Source organism: Trachymyrmex cornetzi, unplaced genomic scaffold, assembly GCF_001594075.2.
Source record: "Trachymyrmex cornetzi isolate Tcor2-1 unplaced genomic scaffold, Tcor1.1 scaffold225, whole genome shotgun sequence".
Classification (NCBI taxonomy): domain Eukaryota; kingdom Metazoa; phylum Arthropoda; class Insecta; order Hymenoptera; family Formicidae; genus Trachymyrmex; species Trachymyrmex cornetzi.
The window spans coordinates 1,685,129-1,696,995 of NW_017296901.1; the positions used below are offsets into that span (position 1 = coordinate 1,685,129).

At 30.3% G+C, this 11,867-nt stretch overlaps 2 protein-coding genes across 2 annotated transcripts; both read right to left on the reverse strand.

The window, feature by feature from the left end:
• Positions 1-2,779: 2,779 nt before the first annotated feature.
• On the reverse strand, positions 2,780-7,990 carry LOC108760492 (acyl-CoA:lysophosphatidylglycerol acyltransferase 1). The gene is made up of 6 exons (XM_018506485.1): positions 7,412-7,990; positions 4,642-4,859; positions 4,351-4,565; positions 3,605-3,878; positions 3,232-3,383; positions 2,780-3,153 (listed from the first exon to the last, which is right to left on the reverse strand). The coding sequence occupies exons 1-6, from the start codon at positions 7,447-7,449 to the stop codon at positions 2,926-2,928; spliced, it is 1,125 nt and encodes a 374-aa protein (XP_018361987.1). The 5' UTR covers positions 7,450-7,990; the 3' UTR covers positions 2,780-2,925.
• Positions 7,991-8,949: 959 nt separating this feature from the next.
• On the reverse strand, positions 8,950-11,636 carry LOC108760499 (protein FAM136A). Its single transcript, XM_018506491.1, has 3 exons — positions 11,553-11,636; positions 9,516-9,656; positions 8,950-9,284 (listed from the first exon to the last, which is right to left on the reverse strand). The coding sequence occupies exons 1-3, from the start codon at positions 11,634-11,636 to the stop codon at positions 9,084-9,086; spliced, it is 426 nt and encodes a 141-aa protein (XP_018361993.1). The 3' UTR covers positions 8,950-9,083.
• Between the last annotated feature and the right edge of the window lie 231 nt (positions 11,637-11,867).

The following is an 11,867-nucleotide window of genomic DNA, read 5'->3' on the forward strand; positions in this document are numbered from 1 at the left end:
TTGTGTCGACTTGCGTCGATTTGTGTCATCAAACGGAAAGCAGTGTCTATTACTTCCAAGCAAGCAAGACGTTGATTGGCTATTGCGCCAACTTCCGTCACGCGGCAAGAGTTGTGCAGGGACTATCAAAAGCGCTCGTTATGCCTAGAGTCCTAGATTTATCAGAGAGGCGCAACCGGTGTTATGCATTCTGATTCGCTGTTGCAATCTAACCAATTGCGTGACTTGGCAGCCATTTATAGTACTAGTGACATATTTCTATTTCATTTTATTCTATACATTCTATCTCATATTACCCTATACGTCTTATCTTGTTTGACATAGTTTAAAAGCAGTTTTGGCATAGTTCATAGCATGTCGGCCATGTTTAGTACTCTTAGCACCTTTGTCATACTGACTTAAGCCGGTTGCGCCTCTCTGATAAATCTAGGACTCTAGGCATAACGAGCGCTTTTGATAGTCCCTGCACAACTCTAGTTATGCCTACTGTACACTGGGCGCGATAAGCGATGAGCGACTAATCATATTCAATAAAAGCTTTGCTTTATCTCATACGACGATGCAAAGCAAACCTTTTATTGGATATCGCTCGTCGCTCATCGCATCCAGTGTGCAGTAGACACTAGAGTGGTAGGAACAGAAAGAAAGACTAAGGCGTCGTCTACAATACACGGAGTAAGAAGAGTAAGAAATTGACCAATCACAGTCGATTATTCTTCTCACATTCGACTGTGATTGGTCAATTTCTTACTCTTACTTCTTACTCCGTGTATTGTAGACGGGCCTTAATGCCTGTTCTACAATAAGGTCACAAATCGTAAGCCGTAAGAAATTGGCCAATCACAATTAAGTGTGAGAAGAATAATCGACTGTGATTGGCTAATTTCTTACGGCTTACGTGTACGATATAAAATGTAATAAGTTCTGCAATGAAAATCAATACCACAGAAGCTGCGAAAATCAGTATAAATAATAGATCAATTGGTAATCGTCGGTATATGTAATCATGGAAATAAGCGCATAAGTTATATGCAAGATCGTTAACCAATATTAATTTCTCATAATTCAAAAACTATACCACGATATTTTTTTCTTCCAAGATATATATATTTTCAATTACGAATTAATTTTTAAGTTAATAAAATAGTTAATAAGTTATTAAAATAGCATATAGGATATCATGTAATTGTACTGTTACAATTAAAGATCATTAGAAATGCCGAGAAAAGAACAAAACGCTTTTGAAAAAGACCAAGATTTCTTATATGCATTTAATAATTTCTGGATATGAAAAATATATTCCACTTATTATTTCATACACATCCGGTACAATATTTTTTTTATTTGCAATATAAAATGTCTTATAAGACCGTAATGTGATTACACAACGAATCGGAAATAAAGGCCCTAAACCTTTTTTTTTGTTTTCTGTTTTCAAACAATCATATTTTTCCATTAATCTAATTCTAATTTATGTTGCTAAAGTTACAAATTTATTATTACAAAATTTCCCTAACGTGATGTTTAAAAAATGTTTTTAAAATGGACCATGTTTTTTTTGAAAAATATCTTTTGCTATTGTATCATAAAAAACTAAATGAGTACTTCTTTAAAAGATTCGACTATTACTATTCCACAAAAATGTGTTTCTCCTATTGTATATCGATATAAAATGTATATCACTTTATAATCAACTTACATAAACACACATGCGATGCTATATATTACAAAGATTTTGTTACTACCAGGTATATGTAAATACAAACATTATTTTCACATATTATTAGTGAAGGTAATAAAAGTTAACGTGAATGATACCTAATTGATATCTAAAATTGAATCCATGTGAGAAACCGGATAATATTTATTATACAATATATATAATAGAATCATGTAGATTAAGAGGTGCGAAATTATCTAACGTTGATAAAAAAATCTAAATGCCATATTTTTACGCATTCCCAAGAACTTGTAGCAAAACGCATTATGCACCTCTATTAAATAAGAGATCACATATTTGATATTACAGAGGAAATATTTATTTCCATGCGTATTCTAAATTTACAATTAAATATTTTTATATCCTACACTGTCCAAAAGTGAAGAAAATAAATTTACAATTTGGCGTCACACCAACGATTTTGTTCTAAGAATATTCCATCGTCAAGTTCGAAGATATACGAATATTAATTTATTATATATAAAAACAGGTTTGTTATGTAACTTATACTTTGTACAGTATAGAGTATGAGAAAAATAATTTTAAAGCTATGTAGAGCAATGATTAAAAATTGCAGAAACAAATTGTATTTTCAATAAGTAAGAAGTAATGCCTATACCAATTGAAGCTGGATCTTAAGTGCTTTAAATAATTTCATGTGAATTATATATCACGTTTGTAGTTTCTCGAATTGCGCGCCGAATTGGTTTTCCAGATTTATAGCATTTTCGGCCCGATCGGATTTGCACCAACCTGAGTTGGATTAATCTTTCCTATTGATTGACGTCACACGCTTTACCAATAAAAGAGCGCAAAACGCCATTAATCCAACCCAGGTTGGTGCAAATCCGGCCGGGCCGAAAACGCTATTAGAAACGTAACTGAAATTGTATTTTGCTAAATATAAAATATATTAATAGTTTGAAATCAAATTTAAAAAGTGTTATATATAATTTCATGTTTAAAATACAAATACAACTCTTAATACCAATCGTAAATACCATTCATTTACAACTGTTAAATAAAAATAAGTGTTACACAAATGACGTATAACGTGAGTATACTGTCGAATTTAATATAATCTACATTTTTATTAGAATTATTTTCATAAACATGAAAATGGTTATTTAAGGCAAGGATATCTTACTTCGTTACTGTGATTTCTTTCTTGGACCATCGTGCGTCGCACATAATATAAAAACATCTTACCAAAAGCAAGATAGTACATACGTAAGCATGCTATAATGTATATAACTAGACGTTATAAAGAATAAATGAAGGACTAGGAATCTTAATGGATCCTGATGTACTTTGGTACTTCCTCCGTTTGTGCCAAGAAATGATCCATGTTTATAAAAATGTTCCAATAGTACCTCTTTCTCTACCCATCTATCATATAACCATCTGGATAATTGTTCTGGTTCGCGAGGTACCTACCATCATAAAATATCACGTAACATATTGCTATGTGTATTTGCATTATAAGTTATATTACATGTCAAGTCACTTACCACTGAACTAGGGAAAAGTCGATAAAATAATACCGTCTCACACGGAGGTCTTGAACCAGTTATAATAGTAGGCAAGTCAAGCGGCTTACCTTGAGGATACGCTATTGTTATATCAAGAACCCAACTAATTTCGGGATTAACTACCGTCAAACCTATAGATATATAATTACATAATATATTTTGCAATAATACCACTATAAGTAAAATTTGTATATACCACTGATATATGTATATATTGATGTATATAATAAGATATATGTTGAAAACCGTGAAAGCATTATCAAGTTATATTTTATAATACATATATACATATTAATATATTAATAATAAAATTAACATGCAATAATTTATGATACAAAATATAATTTTATACTTGGTCGACTATTCAGGTGTTGATCCTCTGCATTCCTATTCCCTGCTGGTCCAAGGGTATCGAAAATCATCTGCATAGCTCCTACTCTTGGTAAAGTCACATTCTCAAGAATAGGCAGGTTATTCTTCTTAGCATATTTTTGCGAGGTCTCTCGTCTTTTACACAAAAAGCCTCCTTCCGGGAAAAGTACCATCCATTTTCTATCTCGTGGTATGTATGAATCTTTGAGATGTTTTTGTAATTGTTTTAAACTTTCTTCCCTTCGTTTACGTCCCTATAGTTATCTAATATATATTAGCTGAAGGTAACAGATAACCCGAATTCTGTTACATTATATTACATTATATTTTGTAAAAAGCAAGTAAATAGTAGTATAAACCTATATTCAATAGATCCTGTACATACAGAATGTTGCCTTGAATCAGTCGCCATGATTTTTTAGATAATATCGATGGGTTAACAATAAAACGTTTCAAAAGTTTGTTGGTTTTTAATGAAGAATCTTATAAGAAAAATTTCAAAATTATTCCTTTTTTAAGAAAAAATCAAAGTTAAATTGTTTTTTTAAATCATATATAAAATCATATTTTTAGAATCATATATTTTCCTTTCCATATTCTTATAGTATATAAAAAGACAAATTCATTGATATAGCATTATGTAACATGTTAATTATTCAATCCCAATTCAATTACTGATTCAAGGAATATCCTGTATGCATTTATAAGAAACAAATTCGCACTTACCGATATAATGAAAAAATCTTGATGCAATATAGAAACTATCCCAAAATTAGTAAATTTGAACACTCTATCCATTATCCACATTAAATTAGGTAGAACATTTGGTTTGGCGTTAAATGTTGTCATTAATATAGGAACATCACCAGTGCTCTGATGATTCGCTATAACTAATGTTTTTTCACTTATAATTTTCTGTATGTCATCACCTTGCTCTATTACTGGAGAACAAAAAATTTATTTTCCTTTTCAACAAACTTATTTTTTTCTAATTTGCATTCTTTCAATGGTACTTACTGTCGTAACCTGCAGACCAAGTCCACATTGATACCATTGCCAATAACCAGTGGAAAAATAGGCCTTCGATTCGCCAGTACACTTGAGGTTGATATATTTTTACAGGAAACAATAACATCATCCATACTACATACGTAGGTATGCAATAGACATTGTTTACTATCACAAATGCCGTCCGCACAACACATTTCAGTAAAGTCACTATGTTGCCGATTATTCTACAAGATGTACATATGAAATATATAAATAAAAGTAGATAGATTTATTCATAAGTCTTATTGATAATAGACTGTTATTAACAGGATATTATGTATTAAAGACATATGCACCGGAAATTCCAAACATTTCCTCATGTATTTGAAAATTTTCTATCTTCTGTCATAAAAAAGAATATATTTTGTATTTAAACTTATGCATTTAGTACTTTAACGAAAATATGTTGAAATAATATATAATTCAAAGTGCCATTTTAAAATCGTAATGTAGTAAATAAAAACAATTTTAGATAATTAATATAAGAATTCTTGTTTTAAACAAAGATATATGAGCAAAAGCCAAATTACAGTTGCTAAAAAGACTATTAGATCATTATAAATATAGTTCCGATAAATATAAAATTACATCCTAACGGTTATATACGCAAATTATTCTAACGACTGTAATTACATACAATTAATCTAGTTACAAAAAATAAAATGAAAAAAGAATAAAATTTTATATTTACCGGAACAACATTGGGCGCGTTCAAATTGTCAAAGTGGCTAACCTGCTCGCCGAGCAAATAAACATAATTGGTTGTTACTTATAGATCCAACCAATCATATTCAATCGCTCGGTAACCATGCCTAGCCACTTTGCTGTCGTGAGCTCGCCCATTGATGATAATGACTTAATTGTCTGGTCGAAATGTATGTTTTATTTTACTTGAAGTATTATGATGTTTTTTTTAGCAACTGTAATCTAATTTGCTCATTACCCTTGTTTTACATTTATATTGTTTTGATACAAGTGAGTTTTATATATTTAGTTTTATTAATTTTTGTTTAATTCCTGCATTTTTAAAAACTGTTTATTTTTACAATTATATTTACAATAAATATTTTATTAGCTTATCGTATCATGCACTAAAGATTAGGTTATAATTTGTACTGTTTTCTTTAATTTAATTATATTATAATTTATGGAATAAAAAGGATCATATACAGTTTAAACAGTAAATTATTCATCAAAGATATGTAATAAACAAAATTTATATCGATTAATATACCGTAATTAAAATGTTTTTAACGATGTATCGGACATATTTTGAAAACATTTAAAAAATTATGAAAAAAATTACTAGTTATTTTATATTACATAAAACTTTATTACTTCAGCTTACAGCCAAGAAGAAACTTGATTTACACTAAATTTCTTAACCACACTCATCCTTCCACACTGCAAAAAACCTAACACTATATAACTCCATCTATAATTTTTCACTACGCTACAAATATCTTATTCTTAACTTTTTGTTTGTTCCTAAATATCTGTGCTAATTTAATCTATCTTATCACAGCACCGAGTATCAGAGTATCGATTCCTCTACCTTGTAATATACTATCTACACATCACAGTTTAACTATAATCTAATATAATATATAAATATAATATTTTTTATATTACATTTAAAAGTATTAGAAAAAATTTAGCAATTTTCTATATGGATAAAAAATTATTTCAATAAGAAATAAATATGTGGCTCTGATAAAAATATTAAGAAATATATCATTAAAAACCAGAATTTTTTTATTTAAATACTTTAAATATCCAAAATGATATATAATATATAATTTTAAATAATAGATTTATTGCGATGAAGAGGTTAGTTGTTCTATAAATAAACAGAATTTTATTTACAAAATAAGTAAACAGACAATCGCAATAAAACTTATAAATTATCTTTAACACTCTTACTATACTTACACAAAAAACTAAAATTTCTCTTAATGTTGTAAGAAATAATTTAATTTTTAATAATAAACAGACCAAAATAAATTATTAAAATAGATTATTAAATAAAAATATAATCTTATTCATACAACTTTTGTATGTATATAGCTAATTTGAAGTGTAAATATTAAACACATTTCAAATCTTTAAATTTACCTTCAGGTACTATACAACTAATACATCTTAAGTACATATGTTTACTATGTACTTATAATATTAAACATGTACATATTTAATCTGTATTTCTTCTAAAATTTTAAGTATAATTAATGAATTTTATGCTTTTGTCATAACACGTTACATTAAAATGTAGCAAAAATGGCAAATGCAAGGATATTAAAATTATAAAAAAAAAGAGTTAACATGTTTAAAGTTTATGTATTTGGATGTTCTCTCTCTCTCATCTATAGATAGATTCATAGTCCGTTCTTATTTTAAGACTGTCTTAAGTAATGTCTTAAGATGCTAATACGACTCTGTATTTTAGTTCATGACATTTTAAGATTGTACTTAAATATAAGATCCGACTATGAATACCGGTCTATCTATTTATCTCTCTCTTTCTCTCTCTCGTCAGTCATCTCCATTTGTTCTTTTATTCTACATAAAATATAAGGTTAAATGCATATTTTCCACGAAACACATGAGCTATCTTTTATATCACGATGTTCATTAAATTAAATTTATCTTGTGTATCATTTAAAAACTTGAAATTAATATAGCAAATATTATAGTCACGCGAAAAATCGTGAAACTTGTATAAGTGAGCAGACGTTACCTGACAAAAGAAGAAGCGGCAGAGGTAGAGTCAGTCATTTTCGAGTGCCACCATCCGTTGCAAAAGATTGAAAGAATTTCATACACTTTTTCTTCACCATAGCATTTCCTTATGTGTAATTTATATAACAAGGAATCATTATTCTGGATGACACATGCAGATCAACGAATGCGTTTGACCGTCAAGAATTACTTGGAATTACTGCAACGTCGACGTAAGCATATATCTGCAAGATTCAATACTCGCGCTCGATCTTCCGTTTTTGTATTGTATTAACGTTTTATCTTCAACGCTTTTACTGTGGCGTAAGAAATGCGAGTAAACTGTCAATAATTTATGTATTCTTTTCGCCTCTACCGCCGATTAAATCTCAAATAGATCGTTTTCGTTGAAACATTTCGTTATTCATCGCTTTTGTTGTCTTGTGTTCTACCGGAGAGAAACTTGAGAACGGCCATCTCGGCCTTTTCCCTGCAACGCTTCTAACTTCCCGTACACTAGCGCATTAATGTCCGTTTTAGAGATACAGGAACTATGTACCACATGCACTTTTGTGATACGCCGATAAAATTGTAGCATCGGCGCCATCGGCGAAAATGAATGTGGTTTGTGACTGTACTACATCCATAAATTTATGGTGCAAAAAGTAAGGTGCATTGCACATAATGGCGGCAACTTTGGCAGTTTTACATATATATACATATATATAAATATATTTCTATATATGTTTACATATGTTAAATATATTAAAATTTTCAACATTTTTGAACAAATTTTACACAGCCGACTAATGATCTCCTATTTACTAGTGATCGGTACGTTACTGAACTTACATTGGACACGCATTCGCCAGAAATCCGGCCCGTCTAACAACACTGGCCACTTGATCCAATTGGAAGCCGACTCATTTTGCAAGCGCTCGCTTTAAAGTGAAGTTTATGATCATAAGAAACTAGAAGTCTATGATAAGAAGTGATATGAATAATAAAAAATTGTAATTCCAACTTCTAATAGTTTATAATAATAAAAAAAACAATAAAATTCAGTAATCAGAATTTTTGTTTTTAAATCATCGATTTTACCAACATCGGTGCTTTTTCTATGATGAATCGATTAAGAATCGAACTGGATCATAATCGATTGTTATAGCATCAATGTTTTTCTTGAACATCGCTACGCCAAGCGGAGCGGGAAAAATCGATCAGCAAAAAATAACGAAGCTGGGAAAAAACGGCATTTTGCAATTACCAAGTATAAAAGAGCAAAAAGAATTATTTTCTTGCGTACCATTATTTCCCAGATGGTACAGGAAAAATAATTCTTTTTAAATCCCAAAATTACAAAATGTAAAAAATGCAGTATAAAGGAAGAGAAAAAAAAAGAATAAATAAGGTTAAGCCAAGGTTTTTTCTGAGATAAATTTAATTAGGGTTATTAAAAATAATCATATCGAATATATATGTATATATATTTGCAATAATTTATATATATAAATATTCAAATGCTACGCTTACTTCGTAAATAAATTTTGTCTGAAAATGTACTACTACTGTCTGGAAATGTACTAAAATGTACTATTTTGTCTGGAAATGTACTAAAATATAGAACATCTTTAATTAAAGACGTTAAAAATGAGAGACAGTTGATATTTATTTCCCAAGTGAAAAAAACGTTACGAGAATTCATTTTTACTGAGAACTTTCTTCATAGTTTTTTCCAAACTCGGTAGTAAATCGCAATAAGAGTCTACACACTTGGTGGCACATTTTTCAAATTCTTCGCTATATCTATCCACTTCAGTCTGAGTCGGATTTGGACCCATTTTGTCTTTTATGTTATCATTGCATTCCATTATGCACCTTTGTAAACGATTCTGGAAAATTTCGTATTTTATAAATTAAATAAAAGCAAGGAAAACATACTTCTTTGAAAGATCACAAGTTGAGATGTTTTGCCTTGAGTTTCTCTTAGCTTGAATATCTAACATTGTATATATGATTCACTTGATTATGTAGATCGGGCTTAAGTTTCCTATGCAAAATTTTATAAAATACACAAACAGCTAAATTACGGAGATTAAAACAAATTGAACAAGTTTTATTACCTGTACTCGTTCAAACTCTCCTTGAACGTATTGTTGTGCTTTATTCAAAGAGGAACTACAATTCTCCACACAGGTATGTACTTTTTGTATGCTATATGATTCATTTTCACAACATTGTGCAGCACACTTATGCATATCCCTCTAAAATCATAAATATAATTTTATATACAGGTTGTCTCATTTTAAAGAATAATCAAATAACTCAGAAGCACAGCGTTAAATCGAAAAATGATTCAGACAAAAGTTTTGTGACTTCGAGGGAAACATAAAACGGTATCATTGGTTTAATCTTGGATGTCGTCAAAGTCAGGACAAAGTCCTTAAAATTTTTTTTTTAAATAGGAGTCATTTTTATTGCATATATTCTCGTATAGCTTATCTCGAGAGCTTTTCAAAATATAATAACATATTTATTCATTAAGTATTCTTTGAGTTATACAACTTGAAAGTACAGTAACTGCCGGTATTAGTAGTAAAGATGGAATCACACGATGCTCGATTTCTTGAATGATAACATGCATACAGTCATGCCTGCTCTGATATATGCTAGAATTCGTTCGTGCATTGAGCGCTGCATGCTGCATATATATGATGTTTATATTTATTATGGATTACTTTTTATTTCCTTGCATGTACCAATCAAAAGAAACAATTGTTAATTTTATTTTGTTTGATTTTTGCAGCATCTTTCACAGTACATCTTGATACAGGGACTGCTCATTTTTTTGCTGTATTTCCCTAAAGGTAACCCTACACGATCAATAATACTGATCAATAATACTGACAGTATGCATTAATATTTTAAATATTTTTATAATCTTACACAATCAATATTATTGACAATGTATTTCATTTTAGTTTTATGTACAATATCTATTGTATATATATATTGTAACTTATTGTGTGACATAGATCCTAATAAAGAGATACATATTGGGTGCTTAAAAATCAAAATCAAGATCACTACTAGTATTCTATCATCAATCCATCAATATTTACAACACACGATCAATAATAATGTCAGTATTTATCAATACTGACGGTATTATTGACTATGTAGGGTCACCTTAAAGGATTATTTGTATTGGCCGTAAACTGCTAATTTATGCCGTAAGCTATAAGAAATTAACCATTGACAGTCGAATGTGAGGAAAATAATGACTTCATCCTCCTCACATTTAAATGTGATTGATCAATTTATCCTTATAACTTATAGCATAAGTTAACAGTTTACAGCTAGTATAAATGATCCTTAACTAAGACAAAGATCATGCTCGGCTACTGCTGGAGTTCTGCCAATACAGTATACAGCACACAATTTTAAAAATGTGATCTTGGAAGATTTGGTTATCTAGGTAATAAATAGTTCTCTGGTAATTATACAGTTTAGCATCCGCAGCTCAAAAATCAATAAAACTGTGCGACGTGTTTTTGCACGAAACGAAAGAAGCTGGTAGAAAAGTGTCGCTTTGTCCCGCAAACCAAGATATTAACCGTTAAAGTTGACGACTATTCAAGTTAGGAAATCTGTCACAGACATGCATTAGTGCAGTGTGAGCACGAAAAGTATGTGTATGGAGACAGTATGTTTCCCTATGGCAGAGGGAGAGCTTCATTCCGAAAAAAAACTCAACCCATATTTTGGTATAGGGTGGATCTAATCTATAAGATTACACATAACTTTACAATTTTCCACGCGAAGCGACGTCCATCTGACACCAAAATATGAAATGGGTTAGATAATTTTTTTCGGAGTGGAACACTCCTCCCCCCTGTAGGGGAACGTACTGTCACCCTATACATATTTTTCATGCTCACATTGCACTGTTCACTGTTGCGTGGCTGACAGATTTCCTAACCTGAATAATCGATAACTTTAACGCTTAATATCTCGGTTTGTGGGACAGAGCGACACTTTTTTCTACCAAATTCTTTCGTTTCGTACAAAAATGCATCGAATAAGCTCAATTTCAATCATTTTTGAGCTGCGGATGGTAAACCATATAATTACCACAATCTAACATTCACCAAAAGTACCTGTATTTTCCGTAAATACATCTTGTCGATTTCTTCGACCATTTTCGTCATATGATCTTCGACTCGTTTTCTCTGTTCTTCCATTTTTATTTTAAATATTTACTACTTGATTGTATTTGGTAATACTTATAATACAAAATACCAAACATGTGAGATACATGTGAGATACATGAGCTGTTACAACAGGTTAAAGGCTCCAACACAGACTTGAATAACGCATAAAGTCCATTCTACATTAGACGTAAGCCGATCGCAAGTTTGTTGCGACAGCCAATGTGAAGCGTTGATTTCAAAATGCAAGCTTCAAATTGGCTG

What these genes read in the sequence shown, in the direction of transcription:
- LOC108760492 (XM_018506485.1), bottom strand. Translation starts at nt 7,449, where the DNA reads ATGACTGACTCTACCTCTGCCGCTTCTTCTTTTGTCAG. An exon ending in ACACCTGAATAGTCGACCAA is followed by an intron (nt 3,384 to 3,604) that starts GTATAAAATTAT and finishes ATATATCTATAG; the next exon opens with GTTTGACGGTAGTTAATCCC. An exon ending in GACTTTTCCCTAGTTCAGTG is followed by an intron (nt 3,154 to 3,231) that starts GTAAGTGACTTG and finishes TTATGATGGTAG; the next exon opens with GTACCTCGCGAACCAGAACA.
- LOC108760499 (XM_018506491.1), bottom strand. Translation starts at nt 11,636, where the DNA reads ATGGAAGAACAGAGAAAACGAGTCGAAGATCATATGACGAAAATGGTC. An exon ending in TGTATTTACGGAAAATACAG is followed by an intron (nt 9,657 to 11,552) that starts GTACTTTTGGTG and finishes TTATGATTTTAG; the next exon opens with AGGGATATGCATAAGTGTGC. An exon ending in GAGAGTTTGAACGAGTACAG is followed by an intron (nt 9,285 to 9,515) that starts GTAATAAAACTT and finishes GAAATTTTCCAG; the next exon opens with AATCGTTTACAAAGGTGCAT.